General features: G+C 39.5%; 1 protein-coding gene across 11 annotated transcripts in view; it reads left to right on the forward strand.

Annotated features, from left to right (window-relative positions):
- Positions 1-26,920, forward strand: part of RUFY3 (RUN and FYVE domain containing 3) — a 53,407-nt gene that overhangs the window by 19,043 nt on the left and 7,444 nt on the right. For 10 of the 11 annotated variants that reach the window (XR_014882987.1, XM_085222675.1, XM_085222680.1 and 7 more), the window contains 12 exons: positions 9,319-9,492; positions 10,737-10,854; positions 13,514-13,615; positions 14,569-14,692; positions 14,977-15,038; positions 16,392-16,457; positions 16,573-16,642; positions 18,225-18,317; positions 19,029-19,109; positions 19,564-19,731; positions 21,216-21,313; positions 24,730-24,849. Coding sequence is in view for 10 of the 11 variants with exons in the window: in XM_085222675.1 (XP_085078801.1) it covers positions 9,319-9,492; positions 10,737-10,854; positions 13,514-13,615; positions 14,569-14,692; positions 14,977-15,038; positions 16,392-16,457; positions 16,573-16,642; positions 18,225-18,317; positions 19,029-19,109; positions 19,564-19,731; positions 21,216-21,313; positions 24,730-24,849 (1,276 nt within the window). In the remaining variant the exon portion in view is untranslated. The remainder of the gene's footprint in view (positions 1-9,318; positions 9,493-10,736; positions 10,855-13,513; positions 13,616-14,568; positions 14,693-14,976; positions 15,039-16,391; positions 16,458-16,572; positions 16,643-18,224; positions 18,318-19,028; positions 19,110-19,563; positions 19,732-21,215; positions 21,314-24,729; positions 24,850-26,920) is intronic. The other variant, XM_085222679.1, reaches the window with a different exon arrangement.

The following is a 26,920-nucleotide window of genomic DNA, read 5'->3' on the forward strand; positions in this document are numbered from 1 at the left end:
GTGCGTGCCACACCAACATCTTTCAGCTATTATTTCCACTTACCATTGGCTTTTGATTTATGATTTTGAACCTGGGTGCAAAATGCACTTTTCCTTTCCCGTGCTCATAGCTGTGGCTTTCTGAACGTGCTTGTCTGGTTGCACCAGGTTCACAGCATAACATGCTATGTATGCTGGCTGTTGGGTTTCTACTGTTAGTGTGCTAAAGAAAATGTCTTTGATCACTTGCATTTGTGTGTTACTCTTTCAGTGGTATTAATTTACAATTAAAATGGGTGTTGTGAAGGATTTTCTGATAAATTTTACCAGTCCCTTCATGGGTTCTTTGTTGGTTTCTGGATTCTTACTGATCTCTTTTTGAAAATATGGATGTCTTCTGACAATGTTGCTTATTTAAAAAAAAAACGAAAAACAACGCAACCAACCAAAGACTTGCTACCAATTTTGGACCTTCAAGTGAAGGTAGGGAAAATGAATGGAAAGACTAATTTTCTCATATAAAGAGGATTCTGGGAGAGTTATTTTCCTGATCCTGATATAAATGCACCTTATAAGGTACAACAGTATTTAGGAGATCAATTTTAATTAAGATTTCAGAAATCATCCTGAAGTTTCTGAAATACTTCAGAAATATCAAAGTGAGACCTTGTAGAAATGACTAAATGTGGCTGTGCATGGTTGGGCTGGAAGTGTTTGCAGCAAAAGGTTAATGAGCTTTTTGGAGACAAGGAAGTTCTCCTCTCGTGGCTGAGAAGTTTCAGTATTCATCAATAGGAAGAATATAGATTTCATGTAGAAGAGCGAATGGGGCATATATCTACAGATGCCAAATGCCTTAAGAACAGCCATCTCAAATTAGAAGTTAAGTCTGGGGCTGTTGACATCCCCAAGGTGCAAAAGCACACGTCTTGGTATTGCCATACTGATAACCCCGAAGGGTCAGCAGATGCATTTCAGCTCTTTTTGCCAATTTGTGGATTGGACCAGCACAGTGGCTGTTTTTTTAGCAGTGTTTTGTTCAGCTTTGGTCTAATTATCGCTGTTAGGATCTTGTAAGTAAAAGAAACAAAAGAACAACCAAACAATCAAACACCTGCATTTGTTTCTTTATAGTACAATTTATACAGTGTATAAATTGTATAACACTTGGTAAAGCCAAACAGTACAGTTAAATGGAGCACATTTGTATAAGACTTGAGGTTCTAAATAGAACCTTTTGGGTTTTGTAAGGTTCTGATAGAACCTTTTGTGGGTGCTGCCTTTCTGAATTGCTGTGCTCCGTTACGTGCTTGCCTGGTGTGCTGGTGTACTTGGCTGGCTCTTCTCAGCCATGGGAAATGTGCTGTCTCCTGACACAACGGTTCCTTCTGCCCAGCACCTCCAGCTTTCTTCCTTTGGTGTTTAAGGAAGAAAAGGATTTGGGTTTTTGTTTTGTTTTGTTTTTGTTTTTTTTTCCCTGTGAAACTGTGTACAGGCTTTTGGTACTTGTGGAGTGAGGTGGTGATGAAATGCATTTCAAAGATACATTCAAAATGTCTGTCTTCTGTCTGTCTTCCCTTGTACCTGCTTGCCATGACCATCGCTCTGTTCTGTTTTTCTGGAAGCCTTAGATGCCCACTGTGTGCCCTCCCTGGTAATGGAGTGTGCTTTCTTCCCCATAGCAAACACAAGGAGTCATAGAACCATTAAGGTTGGAAAAGACCACTAAGATCATTTAGTCCAACCATCACATGAGAGCCTAGGGGAGGATGGTTTCAATCCATCAGTGTCTGAATTATGAAGAGCATTATAGCAAGAACAAACGAGGCAACCATGTAAACTCAATAAGTGCTGCTCCTCTCAGGAAATGATGTCATTTTTGTAATCTGGTGTTAGTACAACTGCTTTCCAGTTTATCCCATCTTTCAGGGCAGGCAGGTTGAATTCTGAATACAAAAGGGAAAAACTGGTGGAATATAACGTTTCTGTCTAGAAATATACATGCCTCTGCTTTTCCATTGTGAACATTAATTGATTATTTATTTTTTTAGTTGCTGCTTGCTTCTAAGGGGTTTGTTTATGAGAACAGAAGGTGTATCACCTCTTCCTCACAATGGTAGTCTGATGCGCATTGCTCTGAAGGCAGGTGAGGTCTTGGAATATAAGGAAGTGCCAGGTATGTTTCAGCTAACGTAAGAGAAGCTTCAAAAATACGTGTGGTTGTTAAACTCACGTTTGCTTTTGCAGCACCGGATAGCTTCAGTTTGCTTTAGCTTGTTTGTCCCTCATGAGTGAAAGTCTGTGGATCAGGTAAGAGAGCAAATAGCTCAGGTTGCAGGTGCTCCTCTTCCCCCCACTCACTACTATGTTCATTCAGCTGGACGTGGTGGCTGTTAATACCCGGGTGGGAGAGAGAAGCATGCAGCACACCTTGGTTACCTTGGCCAAAAGCTAATCTGTTAGCACAGCCTCCTGATGGCAGCTCAAATTCGGGTACTGTGCCCTGGTGTGCAGGAATTTTAGGGAGACCGGGAGCTGAGGCTGCAAGGAAGAGATCTAAAGGAACTATGTCAAGAAAAATGCATGCTGTGCTGCTGCTTCTTGACTCCCTGTGAGTAACAAGCACAGAGACAGCTTTGGTTTTTCCCAAAGAACTTTCTCACCTTCTGCGCTGCACTTCACACTGTGAACTGTGGCAGAACAGAGGCTGGGAACAAGGTGGTTCAAGTCCTTAATTTATCTAGGGATTTGCTTTAGACGTTTATTAGAAATTATACACATGTTCATGATTTCAGAGTCTGAGCAACTAGAACTAATGTCTTTCCTAATGCGAATTTGCTGAACTGAAACTCAGTGCGCTGTAGGTAGCTGGCTGGTTTGCATAGAAAGCCAGTGCTTCATCACTGATGTGTCTCAGTTAATCTGAGTACAGCATGTGCTGTTTGCAAGATATTGTTTCTCTGCCATACAAAGCAGAATTCAGATTTGGATTCTTTTAAAATTTATTTGCTATATGGAGAGTCTTGACAAAATGCTATTCAATAGGCATTATTTTGAGCAGATTTAAGTTGGGTTGTTTTTTTTGTTTTTTTTTTTTTCTGACTTTTTAGGTTCCTAGGTACATGAAAAGGGCAGATGTTGCTCTGAGTGACATGGTGTAGTGGTACGGTGATATGTTGGCAGTTGGATTAGATCAGGCTTGTCCAACCTGTGGGTCACAGCAAGTACGTGCAGCTATGCTTTCTGGTTTGATAAGGGAGTTTGAGAATATGTTTCAAGATTGACCAAAAAAAATCATCAATTTATGTTTGTGACACCATTTTCACTTGATAAAAATACATTACCTGCAAATTTTCAAATGAAATACTAGAGTTGCAGTCAGATATTCTACTCAAAAATCTGATCGTGTCTCTCTTCTAGAGTTTCGTAATCCCTATCTTAGCAGAGAGAAAGATATCTCGCTTCACAACCACACCTTATTCATGGGATTGCTTTATGTCAGTACACACATTTGTGAACAGTTATCAAGGATGAATCACATTAAAAATAAAATTTCATTAAAAATCTCTGAACACCTGAGAGCTCACTGAGAATTGCAGCCACTGTCATTGAACCAGCCTGGTGTGTTAGTTTCACAAAAACAAGGGCAAATGTCCCACTCCTTTTATGCTTTTGTTCCTCTCTTTTTTTCAGAATTTGTCTTAAAACATTAAAAATTAAGATTTTTTTTTTTTACTTACTATTAACAATATTATGTATTTTATGAGGGCTGCTCTGAAAGTAGCGCTTCCTATTTTGTTATGCAGGACCACAACATCAGAGGCAGATATTGGGGGTAGAGCAGCAGAGGTCAAACTTTCCCACCAGTATTCCATTCCATGCTGTTTCTGTGTGACAGATGGCAGCAGAGGGGCAGTCTGATAGAATGGAGTCTGATGTGGAAGTGCGTATGAAGCAAAGAGTTGGCACTGAATTCCTAGAAACAGTGGCACCCATTGACATTCATTGGTGCTTGCTGAATGCTGATGGTGCATTTCAGCAGTGGCAACAGTGGCAGTGGGTCACCTCTACTGGTTCTGATTTGTATGAGTACAGCATGCAGGCTCTTGCTCATCACTGGTGGAAAGGCACAGCAGTGGTGGTGATTGTGTGGAAAAGTAGTGTTTTGTAGCTGAGAATTTGCTCTATCTAGTAGTGTTATTGTGCTTTTTGTAGCTGTTTTAGTTTCCATGGAAATAAATAGGAGACATTACTTTTGTATATGTCGCCCAAGACAATTCCTCTTCACTTTGTACATCCCAGACAAGCTGGAAGGTTGGACACCCATGGATTAGATGATCTTAGTGGACTTTCCAACCTTAAGTTTCTGTGATTTTACAGGATTCCTTTGATTCTTAGATGATTTGAAAGGCTGTTCTTGGAAGGTTCTCAGGAATATCTGCTTTTCATGCTGTTTGCATGTGAATGATTGTGGCACAGTTTTACATCTTCAGCAACCTGTGAATTTGGTATTTTAGGGAAACAACAGAATCAGCTCATTATTTAACACCTATCATTTTAATGGATTGCAAGCCCAGTTGCATGTGATCATGTTCAAGATTGCTGGTTAACAAAAGTGTCCATCATTCAGAAGCTGCAATTTTTAAATAGCAATATTGCCTCAAACTTCAGATTACTTGAACTGAAATCCAAAAGACATTGAAAGACAAAGTGTAAGTGCCAAGGTTTTACTCTTAATTTTTACAGCATGGCATTTATGGTAGAATATGGGCTGAGCTTTTTGCAGTTCAAGGCAGAAAGTTGGAGGAGATGCTGGCACAGGCTGGGAATCTCAATGGGATGTCAGTTGCATTTGATGTCCGTCAAAGAAGTAGATGGCTGAGTTATTCTGGACAGTCTTACTGTGGGAAAGTCATCTTTGCTTGCTTACACTGCTTTTTCAGACTCAATTTTGAGATTGTGTACATTGTAGCACATATAACAAGGATATACATTATTTAGGATTTTGTATTTTGAGTACATCTTTGAGATATTATCATAGTTAATCATAGAATTGTTTGGGTTGGAAGGGGCCTTAAAGATCACCTCTTTCCAGCCCTGTGCTGTGGGCAGGGTTGCAGCTTCATACGCAGAGTGCCATCATTCATAACTTACTGATGAAGAAGCTATCTTTATTTTGTTAATGTGATTAAAACATCTTTCAGTGACATGATATTTTAGTTCTTCAGACCATGATTACACACTTAAGTATTAAATGAACATGTAGCCCTGCTTTTTCTTCTTTAAATAAGTGCTATCATTCTTTCATGTTCATTAGCTCTCGTCCTTTAAGAGTGTTGAAGGTATCTGATTGTCTTGAACATACACACATCCATTTTTTCTTTCTCTTTTTAAATTAGTGTTGCATTGACCCCAGTTGATACGTGGCAGTCACAGACCTTTGATCTGCAGATAGCCATACATCTTGCCTTGAAATACACAGGGTATCTTTTAACCTTGGTGTAAGTCTACAGAAGGCAGCAGCTCTCAACACTGGAGGAAAGGTATATAGTTTACTATGAGCATATATTAATGGAGAAGCATCCTAATTCAGAGCAGTCTTCTTGGAATCTATCCATATAACATAGCTACACAGAAAATTATACCCTATCTTGTACAGTTTCTTTAGTTTTGTGTTTATGATTGATTTGCCACTTAAGCAGAATCCCTTTGGACACTTGCCTTGCTACTGGTGAGATCAATGAATTGCTCCCACAGCTCTGTGCTGCAGCAGGGCTGTTATTACAGGGGGAGAAGCACTGACAAAAAAAAAAAAAAAAAAAAAAAAAAGATAAAGGTCTTCCCATCTTTCTGTATCTTGCCATTCCCCCGAATAGGGAATGAGAATTAGAAGCTGTTATTATTGATGAGATTTAAGTTCCAGCCATAGTTAACACTTAGCTGCGTTAAGGTTAAATGCTCTCATTACTGAGAGTGGTATGCTCATGTCATCAGTGCATCAGTGTGCTCATGCATGGGAGCTGTTCTTTAAAACCTGGCAAGGCAAGCAATAATGTTCACCCTAGATTTCAAAATGTATTTAAATAATAAACCTCTTGTTTTCTTTTACCTCATCACCGTATTTCACATATGTGAAAACTGCCTCAGATAAGAGATTTTTTTGCTGGTTTATCTGCCTAGTTGTCGGAAGCATGGGCATGCTGTAGACAGAGTAAAACTGATAGAAGTACTGGAGGAGGAAGCTGGCTGGTTTTTAGTAGAGGAGCTTGTTCTAAATGGATTTTGAATCATGGTGCCAACACAGAGCATAATTTTGTGTCTGTGATAGGATCAAATGCTGGAGTGATGCTCGTGCTTTTAGAAGGCAACCGTTATGGATGCACACAGGAACAACTGAACTTGTCTGATACTTCTCTGTTTAGATACACTCTTCCATGGCAGCAGGCATGGTCTGGAGTGAGATTACAGTGATAGCTGTTGATCAGTGGCAATTCCAGTTCTCATTGCTCAGCACTGTCGGTATGTTTCCTGTTCTTCATGTCTTCCCTCCTTGAGCTTCTCAGTGCAGGAGCTGCCAGGATGGTTCTGGTGAAATTTAGAGACTTGGGATACTACTTCATCCAAGAGAAGCAAAGAGAGGAGACTGGCCTTGCCCTAACATGCTTGTGAAGAGATGGAGCAAAAGCAGCCATGGTATCAAGTTTGAATGGTGGCAGCTCTCACAACCAGTCTCCCTGAACTGGATTTTTTCACAGCCCTTAACTGTAATAGTTAGGGTACATGAGAATTGCTAGAGCGATGCTGCAGAGTATTTCCTTGAGCCGTCAGCATCTTGGATAAAAACAACCCATCCACTGGTGGACAGACCATCAAAAACAATGCAGCAATAATGAGCCATCACCACCTTAGGTGCCAGTTAGCTTTAGGCCCATGGGCAGTGAAACGTGGAATGCTGCAGAGGCAGATTTCACTTGTTCCCAGGTTTTGCTTGTTACCAGATTTCACAAATGCTGTATTTTGATTTCTTTTATATTCAGGGGGCGGTTTTGTCTCCACTTGAGTAGTTGCTTTTCTTCTGCTTACCCTGAAGTGCCTTTCATCATCTCCTTTTTTCTGGCATAGGAAGTCTCAATCAGGCAATAGCAGCTGCTCTTCTTGTTGCTTGTTTTGGATATAGTTTTAGGTCACTAAAATTAAGTCAGCTTTGGGTTACTGGACCTGTTTCAACCTGCAGGATGTGAACGAAACTGAAAGTGGGTCGATATGATTTCTAATAGCTGAGTGCTTCTATGAGGGTTTGCTCCTCATATTGTCTTTGGCTGGTGGGTGCCTCACTGCAGTGGAAGTACATTGGAGATAGCAAAGAGGCTGTGTTCACCCGTGTCTGAGCAACTGGTGTCATCAGTACCAGTGAAGCAGAGTGATGGCTTTCATCAGCAGGACAAGTCCTATGGGAGATTGCAGTGTTCTGGAAAAAATATACCCCATGGTCTCTTTTGACTAAATAGTTGTATTTTAAATTAAGAGAAATCAAGTCTTCACGCTTCTGTATACAAGAGGTTATGTGACCAATCCAGTTGCCTTAAGTCTATGTATCTGGTAGAGATTTGATATCTGCTCAGTGGCAAACGTGCTGCAGACAAGCATGCACATCTGCAAGAGTTTTCTTTGAGGATGGGAGTTGCATTTCCTTCTCAGCAATGCTGGATGTTTCAGAGTGAGACATAGGAACCTATCTAAGCCACTTGTGCATTAAAGAATTAGGGTCTCTAAGCAGTCATAAGGAGCTTGAGAATGCCCCAAAGGGCAGGTCTGCTTGGTAATAGTCTGCAGAGACTGCAGGAACAGCCATGCAAATTCTTCTGCTGCTTAGGTTTGTAGTAATTTTCATGGCTTTTTTTTTTTTTTAATAGAAATACAGCTCCCTTTTGGAAGTCCTTCTAATTGAAGGGTGTAAGGCTTGGGTATCTGCTTTAATTGCTTGCTAAATGCAAGCATGCTCTGTCAATACAGCAAATGACATATCTAAGCACTGGGTACACATCCATCCTTAGATGTCTTAGGGTCATATTTTCTTCTACTGAGTGTAATAAGCTCACTGGTAAAGCTGGTAAATTGGTTTAACATTATGCAGCTGTTTACAGCAACCCTAGAGTAAACATGCCTTACAAAGTTGGAGCTACTTGTGCTAAGAAACTTTAGCTGAAGAACTGGGTGCAAGATCGCTTGTGGAACAGATGCCAACAGAAAACCTGCAGCTCATTGGCACTATATTTTTAACAGAAAGGATTTGTCTCTTTTACTGTTTGTCTCTAGGCCTAAAGCTTAAGCATGCTTTGTAAATGTAGGACAATTTCACTCTGGTTACAGGACCAGTGTTCTTGTGAGATAATATCTTCAGGTATTGTAAGTGAATTGAAGGCCTCTGAGAAGAGAGGCGCTCAGGTTGGGTGTGGGCATCAGTGCATTGTACTGTACCAGAGACAGATCGGGGAGCAGGAGGCCTACCCTGCACATAGCAGGGGGGTTGAAACTAGATGATGGTTGTGGTCCTTTTCAACCCAGGCCATTCTATAGTTCTGTGATTTTGTATGTAGGGTGTACTTTGGGAAATGAGTGCTAGTCTCTTGCAATGAGAAACAGATAATGAGTATAAATGCATGAGTTTTCATGAAATGTTAGAGGGAGAATATAATCTTGAGGAATTATATTCTGTGTGTGGTGGATGTGAAAGCAAGCTGCCAAAGGAGCCATGTTCCTTATTATTGCTATTAAAATACTTAAGCACTTTTGATACAATGAAGAGAGAGATGGGAATTCTCTCTGTTATATTAAAACTTAAATAAGTCATGAAAGATGAAACACTGGGAAAAGAGGATCATCGATGGACTAAGTGTGAGAGAATTCATGCTTGTCTTTAGAGAGAGGAACAAGTCACAACTGCAGAATTCTTAAGGAGTTGTAGTTGCTGGATGTAGCCAGGGCTTTGAGCTGGGGAAAGTGGCAGCTGTGGTATTCAGGAATACATTGTCAAGATGTAAAGCACAATATTAATGTCAGCCTTCAAACTGTTCTTTCTTGAAAAATGAAGGATTTTTTAGTTAATTTAAGAGTTTCTCAATTCTTAAACTATCACCTAGTCCTATGTCAGCGTGGCTTTCATCATAAGGTGCTATTTCATTTTGATTTTTTTCTGGAAAAGACTGAAGAGAGCACCTCTCATCAAACTATCACTGCCACTAAAAGTATCTTCAGTACTGAGATGAAAAGAGAGATGGGATATCTTACTGTAATAAAAACTTTTGTTACTCAGCTGAATTTTTCTTCTGTTCTCTATAGATCCTAATTATCTCATGGCTAATGAACGCATGAACCTGATGAACATGGCAAAACTGAGTATCAAGGGGTTGATCGAATCAGCACTTAATCTGGGCAGGACGCTGGACTCTGACTATGCACCTCTTCAGCAGTTCTTCGTTGTGATGGAACATTGCCTTAAACATGGCTTGAAAGGTAAACCTACTTGAGAGGAGCACTCCTGGCCTGTTTGTCACAGCATAGGAGCAGGAGAGCAATCTAGTTTTAAAAGTCTGGCTTGGTATTCAGCAGGTTGAGCAGGGTGTCTGTGATCACAGGTGACTTGACAGGGCACAGAAAAAGGAGAAAATCTGCTGAAGATGTAATGCTGCAGGTGAAAAGCTCCATTGTTGCAGTTGCTTGTCACTTTTAAAACAGCTTTTCAGATGTGACTCGAGTATAACTAAGTCATCAAGGCTAAAGCTGCCTCCTCAGCAAACTCATAACTCCCATTTTTTCTGCGCTTCCTCAGAGAGGCAATGCATCTTTTGCTGGAAGAGGATCTGCAGCACTGCTTAGTTCTATCAAAATTGAGGATGTTGACTTACTGCAGCTAATATCTTTTAAGCTGCTTTTTTAAATGGCAAACAGAGTATATATTTAACTATGAAACATGGAGTTACAACTGCAACTGCTAAGGACTGCTAGTTTTCTTGATTTGCTGCCCTTTGAGATGAAAAGTGGGGGATGTTAAATTTCCTCTCAGCACATACTTCCTGTGGTGCTTTTTTAAAAATCTTCATTCAGAATTGTGGGCAAAGTCCATATGGGCAAAGTGATTCCTGTGCTGGTTATTTGTGTAAGGAAGAGGTGTTCATACTGTTCAGCTTTGATTGTTTATCTGTCCTCTTGCTGATGTCATTACTGCTGGCTTTAAGATAGCTGAGTTCTCAGTTTCCTTACTTCTGTAAATTAGTTTCCAGTTTTAAAATACAGGAGTCACTAAAAACCTCTGTGCATCCTTTCCTCCTTCAGAAGAGTCCCTGGAAACTGTAGAGGAGTTAGATTCAAGTGTTGTGGTTCTTTTCCTTGAAATGTGGTGGTGAAGGAAAATTACTGTGCACATGTGGGGTATGACTCAGGAACAGTGGCAACATCCTAGGAGAAATCTTTGGCTCTAATAGTGAGTCTCGGTTGCTTGATATAACTGGATGTTGTCCTGCAATATTTAACTAGTATAAAACTACTTTTGGTATCTACATCAAGCCCTTATTGCTTTATTTGAGTGATATCAGTAATTGCCACTTTTGGGTATGAGAAGTAATCTTTTATACTTGCTCAGTAGCAGTCCCAGTAGGCTCTTTCTGTCAACGGTTCTGATCTTACTTCTGATCATGTTGGAGAATATAAATAATCAACACAGACTCAATGGGCTAATTTTATATATTTTCTTTTTTTAGCTAAAAAGACTTTTCTTGGGCAAAATAAGTCATTTTGGGGACCTTTAGAACTAGTAGAAAAACTTGTTCCTGAAGCTGCAGAGATTACAGCAAGTGTTAAGGATCTCCCAGGTCTGAAGTAAGTACAGTCTTTTACTGCATAAGTACTTAATACATTACTTTTTGTTGTAAGAATGATCCTGAAGAAGAGAAGGAAGGACAAACCTGATCTTATGGAATCCATCTGCCACTTGCTGTTTATACAAATGGCTCATTACTCTTTTTTTTTTTTTCTTTCTTTTTTCCCTTAGTTAAGGAACTGCAGAAGGAAAGGAAGAATACATTCTTTCTGTATTAAAAGGTTACATGGACAATAGCAAATATATTGCTAGCACTAAATGAATGACAGTAGGTCTTAGGAATGGAGTGAGCCTTTACCAACTCACCTTCTGAAGCTAGGCTGAAGAGAAAGGGAATTGGAAGGGAAGTGATCACAGGTTACATGCATTTGAGCCTGATAGAGGTAGTTTTTCTTTTAAAATATATTTAGATAACTCTGTAGAATTTGTGTAAAAGAGAAGCTGCTCCAGAGCTGGAGAAGATACTGACTTTTGCTGAAGAGGAGAGGGAGAAAACCTGTGTGAGGATATGTTGCTTCCAAAAAAAAAAGCATAGTTATTTTAGACATCACGTTCAGATTTGCTTAGTCCATTGCTGAAGAATTGTTAGTGTGAAGGCTTTCAGCCTAGCAAAAGGAAAAAAAGGTTTGAGGACGCTTTTGTATGAATGACAGGACTAAACATCAAATCTTCTTTGCCCAAAAAAAAGGCGAATACATTTGATAACAGCTTATTTCAGTTTATTGTTTAGCGATGTACCTATGGAAAAGTGCTTTTAGTGTTGGGCTACATAAGAATCTGCCTGGAACAGCTTACAGGACCAGCATGGAGTGCTAGGAGAGTCATGTCACAGCTCCTGGCTTTTCTTGTTGTAAAAGAATGCTGTAGCATGGCATAGCGAGACCTGGACAGGTTGGAGAGGTGGGCAGTAAGAAACCAGATGAGGTTTAACAAAAGCAAGTGTAGAGTCTTGCATCTAGGGAGGAATAATTGCATGAACCAGTACAGGTAGGGGATGAGCTGCTGGAGAGGAGCTCTGCAGAGAGGGACCTGGGTGTCCTGGAGGACGACAGGTTGGCCATGAGCCAGCAGTGTGCCCTCGTGGCCAAAAAGGCCAATGGCATTCTGGAGTGCATTAAAAAGAGCGTGTCCAGCAGGTCGAGGGAGGTGATTCTCCCCCTCTACTCTGCCCTGGTAAGGCCTCATCTGGAGTACTGTGTCCAGTTCTGGGCTCCCCGGTACAAAGAAGACAGGGATCTTTTGGAAAGAGTCCAGTGGAGGGCCACAAAGATGGTGAAGGGCCTGCGGCATCTCCCCTATGAAGAAAGGCTAAGTGAGCTGGGTCTGTTTAGCCTTGAGAAAAGAAGACTGACCAGGTCTATAAATATCTAAGGTGTGGGGGGCAGAGTGATGAGGCCAGACTGTTTTCAGCAGTGTGTGGAGACAGGATGAGGGGAAACGGCCAGAAACTGCAGCATAGGAATTTCCGCACAAATGTGCGCAAGAACTTTTTTATGGTGAGGGTGACGGAGCACTGGAACAGGCTGCCCAGGGAGGTTGTGGAGTCTCCTTCTCTGGAGATATTCAAGTCTTGCCTGGACGCCTACCTGTGCGACCTGGTGTAGGGAACCTGCTTTGGCAGGGGGTTTGGATTTGATGATCTCTGGAGGTCCCTTCTAACCCCTATGATTTTATGACTCTGTGATAAAATAAAAGACAATTTTTGAATAATTATCTAAAATACAGTCTTACATACACACTAACCCTTTGGAAACAAAATGTCATGTGTTATTTGAGGTCAAGAGCATAAAAGGGAATAATGAAGATAATTTTCATGTGCAATTGCTACTTATACTAGTTAGACTAAAAAATAAAATGCTTTACGTACTGTTTGCTGTAAGACAACTGACTACTGGAGACGGAAAAGAAATTTCTTTCTATTCGGAGCTCTGCTCAGCGCAGGGGATTTATACCTTCCTTTGGAGCATCTGGTACTGGCTCCCAGCCACTATGTCAGGGTGGATGAGCCAGAAAAATGATGCATCATATCAGTTCTCCGTATTTTTAAAGCTATGTGTCTGAGGTGGTCTGGAGAAGCAGAGGAAGGGAAGGACTGAGGCCATACCCTGTTGGATCGCGTGAATGTGTTGTGAGCAAAATACGAGCAAAAAATTTGAACAGCGGTGAATTTACGCTTTCAGTTTTCTTTACAGATTCTTAGTAGGCTTAACACGCTCGAAGGATATATCGCTATATTTGGAGATCAGCACTGAGCTGAAGTATACATGTATTCTGCTGACTTGCAAAAACTGAATTTGAGTTAAAAGGTGATTTATTGAAGCAGCTGATTTCTGTGTAGTAGTATCCAGCAAGGGTAAAGTCAGGAAAATATTCTTAGTGTGGTAACAAATATATAATTAGTTATGAAAGAAGGAATGGTTGCTTACGTAATTACTTGCTAAATGCTCTCTGAAGGTCTGTTCAAAACCAAACCATTTGAAGATTATATGATAATCCTGTCTGTAACAATTTATACTTACGCATCTGGTATATTCCTCTCTTCAACAACATCAGCTGTATTTTAAGATACAGAAACTTGACACCAAATAGGGTTATTAATGTCATTTGTGAGTGTGCATTATAGTACATGTGTAATTGTGTTGGTTTTGGCCTTTGTAGGACACCTGTGGGTAGAGGAAGAGCTTGGCTTCGCCTTGCTCTAATGCAGAAGAAACTTTCAGAGTACATGAAAGCCTTGATTAACAGAAAGGATCTTCTCAGGTGAGCCTTGAACTCTCTCTCAGATTGGGTAAGGTTCACTTCTGCCTTCTAAGATCTTTTGAAGAAGTTTTACATCTAAATGGGAAGGATACGTGTATGTCTCCTCAGAAGTGGTAATGTTTGTGAAACTATGTTTCATCTCAGGGAGTAAAAATGCTTAATATTCTTTCTTTATCCAGGAATGGCTGTGTTTCCACCCTTACTGTCTCAAGTATCTATTAGAATAAACAAATTTTGTGTCCAAAGAGGCAGTTCAGTTGAAAAACTCCTGCCGACCAATACAGCATTCTCTGTTCACATGATCTCGGCCGTAGTTTTATTTCTGATCTTGTCACTTTATCACCATCTTACTTGGAGCAAGTCAGTTCACTCTCTGTATTTTTACTTCCCCACTCATAAAAATAGTACTATGTAGAGTAGTTATGAGTCTGCAGGTTTGAACTACTATGTTGTGTGAGCTGGTAGAACTTGATAAATACGTTGGTGTTTCTTTACTCAGACATAGGTTTTATTGACTGTGCAAATCCATAGCTTACTTTCCAATTTATTTTCCTCTGGAAAATGTGGCAGCTTGTGTTTAAGAAGTATTTAGTGGAGTAGCAAAAGTATTGCTTATTAATAAAACTCTAATATTAAGCCCAGCCTTGAATTTTCACTGTGCTGAACTGCTATTCAGTGTTCATGCTTTTTTTTGCATCACCACTTAACAGCTGAGAATCCAGATCTCCTACTTAATGAGTCTTTGTGTCACCTAAAGATATACAGTACTGAGAGATGTTTGGTTAGAGCAGCAGTACGCTTCTGTGTGAATTATGTCAATTATTGTTGCCTGGCTTTTCATTAAGCCTGAACTTTGCATTGCATTCTGTGAAATACTAGGGCATGCATGCTAGTTGTCATTGTTCTAGTTGGTTTTTAAAAGATGCAACTTTCTCTCATTGTCCATCCTGTAGTGAATTTTATGAGCCTAATGCACTGATGATGGAAGAAGAAGGTGCAATCATTGCTGGCCTCCTCGTAGGTTTGAATGTTATTGATGCAAACTTCTGCATGAAAGGAGAAGACCTGGATTCACAGGTGAGTAATGTTCAGTTAATGTTTCTTTCTGCTTGCTTAAATTGTAACAATTCAACTTATTGTTACCTCTGAAGACTTTTTTGCCAACTTGCTTTCTCTCATAGCATATTTTTGCTGGAACTGGTTCATATTTTCCTTCATTTTGGCTAGATTAGTAGTATAATGAATCCTTGTGACAAAGTATGCATTGATGTTTTAACTGAATGACAGTAAACTTTCACAGCTATGAACAGTGTTTTGTGGTATCAAAGGTGTTTAATTTAAAATGCAATTTTTTCTCCTAGGTTGGAGTTATTGATTTCTCAATGTATTTGAAAGATGGAAACAGCACAAAAGGCAGTGAAGGGTAAGCACATGCACAACTGTCCTGCTCATCTCTTGATGACTTGTTTTCAAGCTATTAAGTTTTTCACTAGAACACTTCAGGGTTTGTTTGTTTTTCATAGAGAACAAATTGCTCATATCTGTAAGTGCATAATGTGTAAATAAGACATTGGAAGTGATGGGAGGTAGAAGGGCTGAGGAAAGTCTCCTGGCCATTTAAGATGAAAATACTTTAAAAGTGACTCTTTGAGTTAAACTTGCCATTCTTGAAAGCATTTTCAGTGAGCAGCTTAGTAACCTTTACCTGTTGTGTATTATAGGACAGGAGTTGGTTTTTTTAGCACCATAGCATCTTCAGAAATAAATTCTGCTGTTGGAGATGACTGTAACTGTAATAATAATTCAGAGTGCTTGTGTCAGCATACATAGATGTAGCTATGCAACATTTAGAGCAAGAGGGTGAAAAATAAAGTGTGGGTATACTGACACACAGATCATGTATTGTGATTTTCTGAGGTTTTCAAGAGTATTTCTTCTTCTCAAGAGGTTCTGCCACTTCACGTTCAGATATATTTTGAATTATTATACCTCAATATCAGATGTTTTGGTTGAAACTACAGATGAAATAAATGCATTTATAGAACTTTTATTTAGTTAAGATTTTCTGCTGAAAGAGTATGCAAAATGCACGTTTGTTGACAGCTTTCCTTGAGTTGAATTTGGTGAAGTAGTCCCTCTTCAATATAAATATGTTTCAAAACCAGTCTTTTTCTTTTAAGTACTGTTGTAATGACTGGAACGTAGTCCAGCTTAATTATTCTTCTAATGTGTCACAAAACCCCTGAATGTAGTAATTGCAGCTTCTGAGAAGTTGGAGGACAGTAACTGATGAGAAGGGCATAGACTGCAATTCAGCTTTGCTGTTTCACATGCAACACACAGACTCATCAGGTCTTAGGACATCTGGTGCCATGGTGCATACCTTGGCTGTACAGACGCATTTCCTCTTAAACCTTTTACATCATCTCTTTACATCTCTTAATTCAGATACTGAGGTTTGAAATCAAAGAGAAACTATGCTATTTCTTCCTTTCCTAGCCTTTAACGCTGCATAAGCATTCAGAGTGACAGCTTGCCTCTGTTATGCTGCATAGTATGGGCCAGAAACCCATGCAGGACAATCAGAGTGGGGAATGTGGAGGTAAAAGTAGGCTGAATAACTTGGAGTTGACTCATCTCCGTCTCATAATCTTTTTATATGGTGGAGAAGGCCTTCCAGTCTGCATGGGATCTTCAGAAATGCAGCACACAGTCAGCATTTGTAGGTATAAAAGGACTACACTCAGGCTGAGTTGAGGGTATTTCTTTTTTCCAGAGATGGTCAGATAACTGCTATTTTGGACCAGAAGAACTATGTAGAAGAACTCAATAGGCACTTAAGGTAATACATGATTTATTTATTTTTTGTTATATGGGACAGCACAATAGGAAACAGACTTTTTAAAAAAATAAGGAATTACTGATGTGAGTTTTTGTTTTTTTTTCCTCTTCAACAGTGCTACAGTAAACAACCTGCAGGCCAAAGTGGATGCCTTAGAAAAGTCCAACACTAAACTGACCGAGGAGGTAAGCATAATAGGGAAGCACCTGATGTTCTGGCCTTTTGGAATTAGGAATTGAAAAGATAAAGGGAGGATTTATTTTTGGAATTCTGGTGTACATTCTGGTGATGTCTTTTTAAAGATGAAACAGGAATAACTGAAATGTTGAGAATTCAGTTAGCTGCCATTAACTAAATGTGAGATGGAAAACAGCCAAATGTTTATGCTCAAAATCAAAAGCTGTTGAATCCACTTTTTCCTTCTGAAGTCTTCTGAATGTTTTCTGTTTTGTGGAAAAGATCTTAAAATGAATTACACAATGGATGTATCTTGAATTGCCATACAGCTGAAGTAGGTTGAGACAGAGACGTTTCTAAACTTCTGTTTATTTTGACAGATGTAAAAGTTTACTACCGTCTTGATATTATCTTGCATGCATCAATGACTTTTCCTTTAGTCTGTCAGAATTTGCAAGATATAAAGGAATAAAATATTATAATAATGTTGTTCACTCTGAGCATGGAAAGGCATTGGTACGTTGTAATGTAACCTGTGTCTTAAAATTGGTCTTGCAATTCATCAGTAATGGCATAAATGCGATAAAATTATTTTTAGGTCATGAGTGATAATAGTCTCGTCCTAAAGGTTTGACAGTGTCTGTGTCAGCATGTCACTTTTGCTCAGCAGAATGATATTGATTAGGACATCTCAGTGCTCTGGCAATACAAACATGAAATAGAAATTCTTTTTTGCTTGTTCACTCTCATCAGAGAGGTATATGTGTCTGGTTCTGTAACACCTTCTCTAAAGGATGTGTTCCAAATGATGAGAAACTTTACTGGCAAGTTAGTGTATGTACTCTTGCAGGTAAAGTAAAAAAGTTTTTTTTTTTTTTGTTTGCAATTTAAAAGGATAATTTTGGTTTTTTGAAAGGTGTTGCACAGTAGGCTGTATTTCTTGGTGCTGATACAATAAATGGCTTTTGATTTATTACTGTCCATATTTGAATGCTTTGTCCATTAATTGTGATACCTGTGAGACTGATTACAGTGTTGACTAGAAGTATTTATTGATTTGTTTTTAGTAGCTTGCTTTTCTCTTAGTCAAGTCTGCATGCAGTTTAAATTAAGAATTAAATTGACACTGGGACATGCTGTGCCAACTGGAGCTATTTGCAGAATGTAGTTAATAAACTGTGTCACATGTCATATCAGTTTGTGTTTTTGGCATGAGCTGTACCAAAGACTCATGCTTCTGTCAGGCTAATTTTTATTGAAATGAGGATTCGCAGTGAGTTGTGTTAACCACACATTATGTAGAGTCTAGGACATAGTGACCCAAGGAACTTAGTAATGTTACTAAAAGACACAGACAGAAGTAATTTGGGACGTCACTGCTGTAGTACCAGTGTCATAGATTTTCATTGTTGGCTGATACTTTTTCAGATAGTCTGTCCCTATGTTAGGGGCTGAATTGTCTTTTTTTTACTTGAAATATTTTTTTTTCTTACTGGGAATGTTAGCAAACAAATACAGGATAATCTGTCTAGAGGAGAAAAAATCTGCTAAATATTGTTTTTAATATATTACTTTTCTGTTTGCTCACAGCTTGCTGTTGCAAACAATAGGATTATTACATTGCAAGAAGAGATGGAACGAGTTAAAGAAGAAAGTTCTTACATCTTGGAGTCCAATCGTAAGGTTAGTATATGCAAATGATGCTTGAACCCGTTGGGCAGAATTTTGTATAGAGCAGCTGTTTTGAAGAGCTTTAATTTCCTTATCCATGTCACAAAAAAACTGTAATAAGTAACAGTGACTCCAGGTGGATCCTCTGCAGAGAGTAACAGATGGACCCTGACCATAGTAAATCCTGCTTGGCGGTAGCTTGTACATGTGCAGAGCTGAAAGCTAACACGGTATCTTTATGGCTTGCCAGTTGAAGATGTCAGAACAGACTGGAGGAAGGGTGATCTAACTGAGATGTGGCAAAAAAGCTCAGAAATGAGAGTTCTGCTTTTTTGACCTGATACGCTATGTCTTTTGGAAATAAAGGGACGGGTTGATAAAATATGTTAGTCTTTTCTCAGTTTATTTGCTGAGAGAATTGGTAACTATGCCAGAATCTGGTTTTAGTTTTAAAACCTGCAATGTATTTTTTCTGAGATTTTTCTAATCATACTTAGTAATTATCTAAGGTCTAAAAATGGTCTGTCTGTCCATTCTAATTATAGGCACCGAATTGCACTGAGCAACAGAGATTTCTCATAAGCTGCATGTTGCATTATCTGAATAGAGCCGCTGTGTTCTGATAGTTGCACAGTTTGGTTCAAAAGTGGGATAAGCAGATCAGCCAATGTGAGAATTGTTAGTGTGTATCATTACATTGATAGAGTTTCTTCATTAAATTAGGTCGCTAAAGACAGAACTGCAGATGGACAGGCACTGACTGAGGCGCGAAAACAGTTAAAGGAGGAGACTCAGCTGCGGCTGGTAAGGACAATGTGAGGTTGAAGCTCCCTACAGTTTGCTTTTTCACATAATTACTGCATGCCAGACAGTTATTTTTCAGCATATTTGACCAGCGGCTTATTGTCATTTCTATCTGTCTACTTCAGCTTGATCTGAGACAGTCTTGTTGGTAGTGATGTTAATTTTGTGGCTCAAAATGGGCAGTGCAATTGCTTTTACATCCCCCTTGCAGGTAAGGATATTGCCACTATTGGAAATGTTACTCAGTTACTCAGAATGCATACTTAATCACTCTTTAATGTTGGACTGAAATTGTGAATTTTTTGTCCTTAATTGTTTCTGGTATGTCAAATCTGTAACTGTGATGCAGTAACAGTGTAGCACACTTAGGGTGGTGACTTCATTGCCAAAAGCACCAGTTAGGGGTGGTTACATCATTGATGAGGAAGAAAACTGACTCTGCTGTGTGTTTCAGGATGTGGAAAAGGAACTGGAGGCACAGATTGGGATGAGACAGGAGATGGAGTTAGCCATGAAGATGCTGGAGAAAGATGTCTGCGAGAAGCAAGATGCACTGGTGGCACTCAGACAGCAACTGGATGATCTCAGGGCCCTGAAGCATGAACTGTCTTTCAAGCTGCAGGTAAGAAAAATAATGAAAAAAATAGAATGAGCTCCAAATAAAAGTGGTAGCTCTTGTACTTTTCTTCCCCATCTCCGTTTGAAAAGTACTGTGTGTGTACTAGGGTGACTGGATATATTCCATACATCTGTCTTACTTCCTTTGCAAAGGAAGCTACCCTTTAGGGTAGTTTAAGAATGTTCTAATGACATGTGCACTGATAGTCTTTTTGCCTTTTTCAAATTTGTAAACCTGCAGGGGAAAAAAAAAACAAAAAACAACAAACCTTAACTGAAAGGAATGTTTCCCCACAAAGGTTACCTTGACAGGTGTCTGTTTCAGTTAGATAACATTATCTGTGGCAGTGGACATAGGATTTTCCCTATTGTGGGGAAGTATGTGCAATGTAGGTATGCTTTGGGAAGGGTATCTCAGTAGTGAGCTGTTCTTTGCTACTCTTCATTTGGTAACGTGTATAATCAATGAGTAAACAAATGTATAATCAACAAATATCCTGAGAAGTTAGGCTGGTCTTTAGAGAGCGTATAGCTGGACAGATTATCACATTGGAAAGGGATAATAGGAAATGAACGGAAAAGCTTACCCATGTCCTGGGCTACAGGAAAAACTCCAAGAGGAGCAATCTCCAGAGAGAGATCCTTCCTCAGTGGCAGTCAGTGCCACTTAAATGGGTCTAGGAGAGGTGCAGCCAGGCTCCATCCCTTGCCTTCACCTGTGCTCCCGCGGCTGACTCAGTGCTTGCCTCAGGTGATCAATCAGAGGTTCAGGCTGTGATTCAGTACTTCCCATACAGAGTGTTTTCTCAGTTAATCATGGGGTTTGGTTCAGGCTGCTTTCTAGGCTGTGGATGTGCTCTGTAATCCTAGTGGTATTATTAAAGTTTGGTAAAGACGGCATGAGCTCCTGAGGGGCAAAACAGGAAGCTGTAGCATTTTAAGCAATTGTCCCTGTTGGGGAAAGAAAATGCTATTTGTTGTGGAGAAAGATTGATGATAATTCAGAAATGTGCATGTTTCAGTGAGGAAAGCATCTTCTGGTTTTTATAATGTAGATATTGAACCATTACTGCCTTATTTTAAATGTTTCCATTGTCATTACATACATTACTACATAATGACGAAAGCAGACTCTTTAGGACACAGAGTAGCACACAGTGCATGGAAACAAATCATAAATTATAGAACAGGAAAACATTGCTTCTGTGCTCCTTGAGCATATTGTTCCATGCAAAAGGTTGTAGGGTCATTAACAGTTACTGCATTACCACCACTTACAGGAAGCAGATCTGCTTATAACATTGACATTCTGTGAGGTCCAAACCTAGCCTTCAGCTGTAGGGCAGGATGCTATATTGATCTGGCATTTGCTTTTTGAGCACCTGTCTTAATGGCTTCTGTCTATTACTAGCCATTTACCACATGATTTGTTCTTGCTTATTTTGGTTTTACTGATACTTATATAAAACACATTGCTACTTTTTGTAGAGTTCAGACATGGGAGTGAAACAGAAGAGTGAACTGAACAGCCGTCTAGAAGAAAAAACAAATCAGATGGCGGCTACCATCAAACAGCTTGAACAAAGGTAAAAAATGAAATTTCTGCAATTATGATAATTGTGTTTCTACTAGTGATAGTGTTGCACTGAACTCCATAGACCAGATGAGAGCCTTAGTGCGCTGCTGAGGCACTACTAAACAGAACAACATGAAGAGAACGGGATTCAGTCTGAGCAATAATTTTGTGGCATGGTGTGAAGTGTTTTGCATGTTCAGGGGAGCTTCCATTAAAAAAGGAATACACTACTAAAACAATAATTAACATAGCAGCTTTGTTTATCTGTCAGCTGCATATTTGTGTGTTATTCAGTCATTATAGGTCAATTACTATCTCTGATAGTGAGCACACTGCTAAGCATCTAAAGAAGTGCTTGACTATTAATGACAGTATTGCAGTGGGAGCAGGGAGGAGAAAGGCAAAACAGAAATCATTCTGAAGATGCATGATTATTCCAGATCTTTTTGGTACCACTTTGAAAAAAGTACCCCAAATTTTGAACACTTGTTTTAAGAGCAGACAAATTATCACGTCCCTATAGTTTCTGAGGAAGGTATACTTGAGGAAAAAAAAAAAATCTCACATGAAAATAAGGAACAGGCTGATTGTCTGTAGAAGCTGGTAAAAATATCCTGTAAGTATAACATACATTTGGTCTGAGACCAGTCCCATCCTATTGGCTCTGTTGCTTTGGTGTTACTATATCACGTAATTTGGATGGCCTCAGTAATGAAGTTGAATTGATTTGAGGAGCAGTGCTCCTTTTTCCCTTTTTCTTCTTTGGCCAAAGACTTCAGTCTCTGTGAATTGCCTTGACTGCAGTGGAAGCTCCAAGCCAAACCAAGGGAAGGCTTAGGTCTGAGCAAGATGGGTCTGAAATTAATTTAGTGCATTAAAGTATTCTTTAAGTAAATATTCTCATTTTTAAGGTTTGCATTTTGAATGATTCTTAATGACATAGGTCAGTTTGTTTGTAGAAAATTTGTATTTTATGATGCATTATATCTTCTCATCTAATTGATGTGCTCTTTTTCTCTTGCTGTTCTTATTTTTCCATTTCCTCTTCATCCTTATTCTAACTTACTTATACAGTGAAAAGGATTTGGTGAAACAGGCAAAAACCTTAAACAGTGCAGCAAACAAACTGATCCAAAAGCATCATTAGACATTTTTGTGTCTGGTCACCTCACAGCTCTGACATCAGAACTCACTTATGAGAGGAGAACTTTAGAATTGCTAAGATCAACTGTTAAAATGTTAATTGTCACCTAAAGTTGATTTGGATTTTGCTGAATTTTTAAAACTAGTGAGTTTTTCTTCAGAGATTTAGTTGGATATAAAAATCCCTAACTTTGCCATTTAAACTGTGTTAAAATACCAACGAGTTGGCCAATAAACACCAGAAAAGCATAAGGAATGTGGCTCTGTACATCCTGGTGATGCATGCCGTATACAGCAGCACAAGTCTTCAACATGTATGGATACTAGGTGCGTTGGTCGAGTCAATATTGCATTGGCCAGCTCTGGAAAGTCAACTAGTTTTCTGTGTTACCCTTTTTGTGAATTAGAGGAGCAAATGCATCCCTGGAAGTTGTTGAAAGTAGTTGTGTGCGTACCCCAAGCCATTACCCATTCACTTCTGTTTTGTGGGTTCAGCCCCGAGTCTTAAGACGGATGGGCAAGGCCAGTAGCTCATCACCACGAAGATCAGCCCTCTTGTAACCAGGACTGCTTGCAATGATTTTGCCTTAGTGACTTGGTGGGGGGCAGGGGGGAATTATCCTTATTCCCTTAAAATTCATGTGTCCAAAATTAGTAGTTAGGTGTCTTAGAGTAACATGATAGAGTGGTAAGTTCAGTGAAAACCTCCTTATCTTTGCATTGCCTTCTACCTCTGCCATGAATTCCTCTAGACATATGTTGCTGTTCTTCTTTACTGAAGGAAGCTGAGGAGGGGTGTTTTGATAGGTCTCTCCTCTTTCTAGAATGGGAAGTTACATGTTTTACAACAACAAAAAATCTGATCTTTATACTCTAGTGTTTAAAGCAAACAAACAAAAAAAAAAAGTGCAGTGGGAATGGTAATTTGGTACTTGACCGCTCCTTATCTGAGCAGTTAGTGCTACAAAGGAAGAGTTGCCTTTTACTATTATACTTCTTTCATTTGCTTCTATGTTTTTCCACTGCTCGATACAAATATGGAATTTGCTGATGAAAGATGAAAGAACAACTGAAGCTTGGAAACATCTCAGAATGTTAAAAGTAGTTGTCATCGTAACACCCCAGTGCAAAACATTAAGCAACTGTAGTGTGGCCAATTATAAATTAATATTCTCTTCCCTGTGGCCACAGAAGCTCAAGGTGCTGGACTGTTATAGGCTTTACTTTAGAAATGCTCCTAGAGATTTTTTTTTCATTCAAGAGAATAATGTTTGGGGTTTTTCTGAGTAAAATCGAGAGTTTTTTGCAAATAGAAATTATTTGGTGCCAGTTCCCCATTTATCTTGTTGAATAGTGCTTCTTGCGGGCAGCAGACAGCAGATGTGACTGAAATACAACTGGGAAAAAATATCTACTAATTCTCACTAGATATATTTACAAATCTTTGAGGCTCGGCCTAGTCCTCCTACGCACAAGCGCGTTCCACTGCTTAGCTTGTTTAATGGACTCCTGCACACGAGCAGACTTGAAGACTGGATTTAAATCTTCTAGTGATGCTCAAGCCTCATGCTTGAGAGTATAGACTTAACCTTCTGTAATCTTTCACTAGGAATGCATTTTAACTATTTGGGGGAAAAAGAATGGCGAAAGCTTTCATCAAGGTATCCAAATAGCTAGTTAGAACAGTTAACATCCCTGCCCCTCTCCTCACATTTCTTCTATAGAAATTGGGGTTTGGGCTCATTTTGTTTGCTGTCACAACAATGCTAAAATAAGACAGAATTAAGCATCTGACAGTTTGATGTCAGGCCCAAAGCAGAGAAGCTTTGGTGTCTTAATGCCCAGGCACTTGAGTCAATGTGACAGTCAATGGAAGAGACCAGGAAGATGCACTAATTCTAAATATATTATTAGCTAACCTATGTTGCAAGTTCCAGCTACATGTGTAAAGCTGAGATGTAACGTACATTAAAATCAAATTTGACTTAAAATTTTGTGTACTTGAGGTTTGCTTCGAATCTGGATAAAAGTGATGTTTTATGTTTTTCATCTAATGGCTGTAAACTGTAGTAATAGAATAAAAAAAATTGAAAATCAGAGCTTCTGCCTGGTTCACCTACATTTTACTTTTCTTTAAAATATTTTCCCCCTTCCCATTGTTTTTACCATCCCTTTCTTTGGCTTTACCTTTTCACTGGGTTTTTTTATTTGTTGGTTAAAGTCGGTCTTCCTCCCCACCATGGCTTTTGTTTTTTATCACAAGTTCATGTGGCTCAAATCCAGATTGCGGCAGGCGGAGAAAGACCGTCAGTTGGCACAGCAGGACAACCGTCTCTTCAAGCAGGAGTTTGGGGACAAAATCAACAGCCTCCAGCTAGAAGTGGAAGAGCTCTCCAGGCAGCGGTGAAGAGATCTTTTTCTCGTTTATTTTCTGGGCTGTTCTTCCTGTGTCTAGAAGAAACCAGGCGGGTCAGTCCCAAAATGAGGAAGGGGCTGGAAGGAGATGAATGGCATTTTATGTGCCAGATGGTGTTAAAGCTAGGGAGGTAGAATGCTTTGAGAGGTAGCAAGGCTTTTGAAATTGAAACTTGAAAAATCTGGAAGGAAATGCAGAAGCCACAAGCAAAGGTACAAATCTGTATAGGAGTGAGTTATCAGAAACAGGCTGCAGAACATCTCTTGAACAGAAATGAAATGTCAAGATGTTCCCTTCAAACATGGAAATTTCCATGCATATTTTCTATGCTTTGGGCATCTGCCCATAAACATTTCTTTGGGAATTGACAGTTCTAGAGATGCAGAAGGATGGAGATCACCACCACAAGCTTCAAAACCTGTTTGGGAAGCCTGGTTGATTCTTCATGTGCCTGGAGGTGCTGCTGCAAGTTAACTTGCTTTAGGGATCTCAAGTTATCTTGGGTATATGCTTTGGAGTGCAGTAAGGCCTCTGCCATACAAACCTCTCCAAAATCTAGCATTACACCAGACTTGTCATGTAATAACGTAACCTTGAACCTGAAGCAGATGATTTGTTGGCTGCTTGTCATCAAGGATGTCTCTCGAAGAAGTCCTTACCTGGAGCCAATGTGTAAGAGTTAAGGAGCAAGGGAAGCAATCCTAGGTGCTGGTCTGACAAACTGCCAAGATTTTTCTAGTTAAAACCAAAGGAATTTTGTCAGTGACAACTAAAAAGGTGGAAGTGAAATGCAGGGATCTTAGCAAGAACTGTCTGTCTTTTTCTGCTTATCAGTGCTGGGAAAACAGAGGAGTCCTGTCTGCAGAGCACTTCTGTCTGCAGACATGAGGTATCCTCTGTTCTGCAACAAGGTTGCTGAAGTGAGAGGTGTGGATGCATTACTGGATACTTTTTTTTTTTTTTTTTTTTCAGTCTAGCATCCTTGCACATCTGCTTTTGTCTCCTATTTCAGAAAGCTACAGAGGCCACCCACAAAGCCAGCATTTATTTATTTTAATAAAATATCTTTTATTATTCTGATAAAAGCCATTTATCAGAAATCTGTTCCACATGCCTGGTGTGCGTGGGTGAGCTTAGTGATAGCACTAGATGTGGGTGGAGAATGCATTTTATCTACATGTGCATCTAGCACTAGGTTTTACTGAATTAGTGTAGCTGCCAAAGTGATGTTTTTTTGGCATCAACTCAGTTTTTTCTGATAACTGTCTTCCGTATGTTAAATCGAAGTGGCAGCATGAAAATAACAGTGCCTCCTTTATTGGGGACTGTCACTGATGTAAGTAAGTGAGATTATAACACACTGACTTGACAGACTGTGGTGAGTAGTGCTGCTTGAATTGTGTTCCTTTAAGAAGAAATGTTTTAGGTTGTTTTTAATCAAATTGTAAGCAACTTATCCTCTGGTCTGTTTTTGAATGCCCATGTTGAGGAGGCCTCATTTCTAGATCAAAGTTTCCAGTTCAGCTTTACCCACCTCAGTTAGGCTATGTAGTTAATGAAACTGCAGTCCAATGAGTTATTTAATAATCTCTTGGAGCAGTATTGAGACTAATGAGGTTAATAATGGAGAGATATATTTGTACTTAATGGAAATCTGGAGGATTCTGAATCTTTTATAGCGAGAGCCTTGCCACTACATTTACCAGTTCCAAGCTTTTGATTTTGGAGCAAGTGTTGTTCTGTAAGTAGCTATGGCATTTCTGTTCACTTCACTGGTAAGGACTTCAGAAAGTGGAGTTGTTTTGGCAGGCTGCAGCAGTGGAGCTTTCTGGTGCCTCAGAGTAAAGGGTCTGCGACCAATAGCTGGATTTTGTCATCCTTTTCTTCAGGTTGTGCTGGGGGCCTCAGCTGTGCTCATAGCTTGGTATTTTGTAGGGATGCACAGACATATTTGTCAGGTTTGTTTTCTCTGAAGTGGTGCTAGAATTAAATTAAAAACATTCAGATCCTCCTTCCTGGCATTTTGTGGCTTTAATGCACATTAAACAACTTTTTATT

Source organism: Meleagris gallopavo, chromosome 4 (assembly GCF_905368555.1).
Source record: "Meleagris gallopavo chromosome 4, MGAL_WU_HG_1.1, whole genome shotgun sequence".
Classification (NCBI taxonomy): Eukaryota; Metazoa; Chordata; class Aves; order Galliformes; family Phasianidae; genus Meleagris; species Meleagris gallopavo.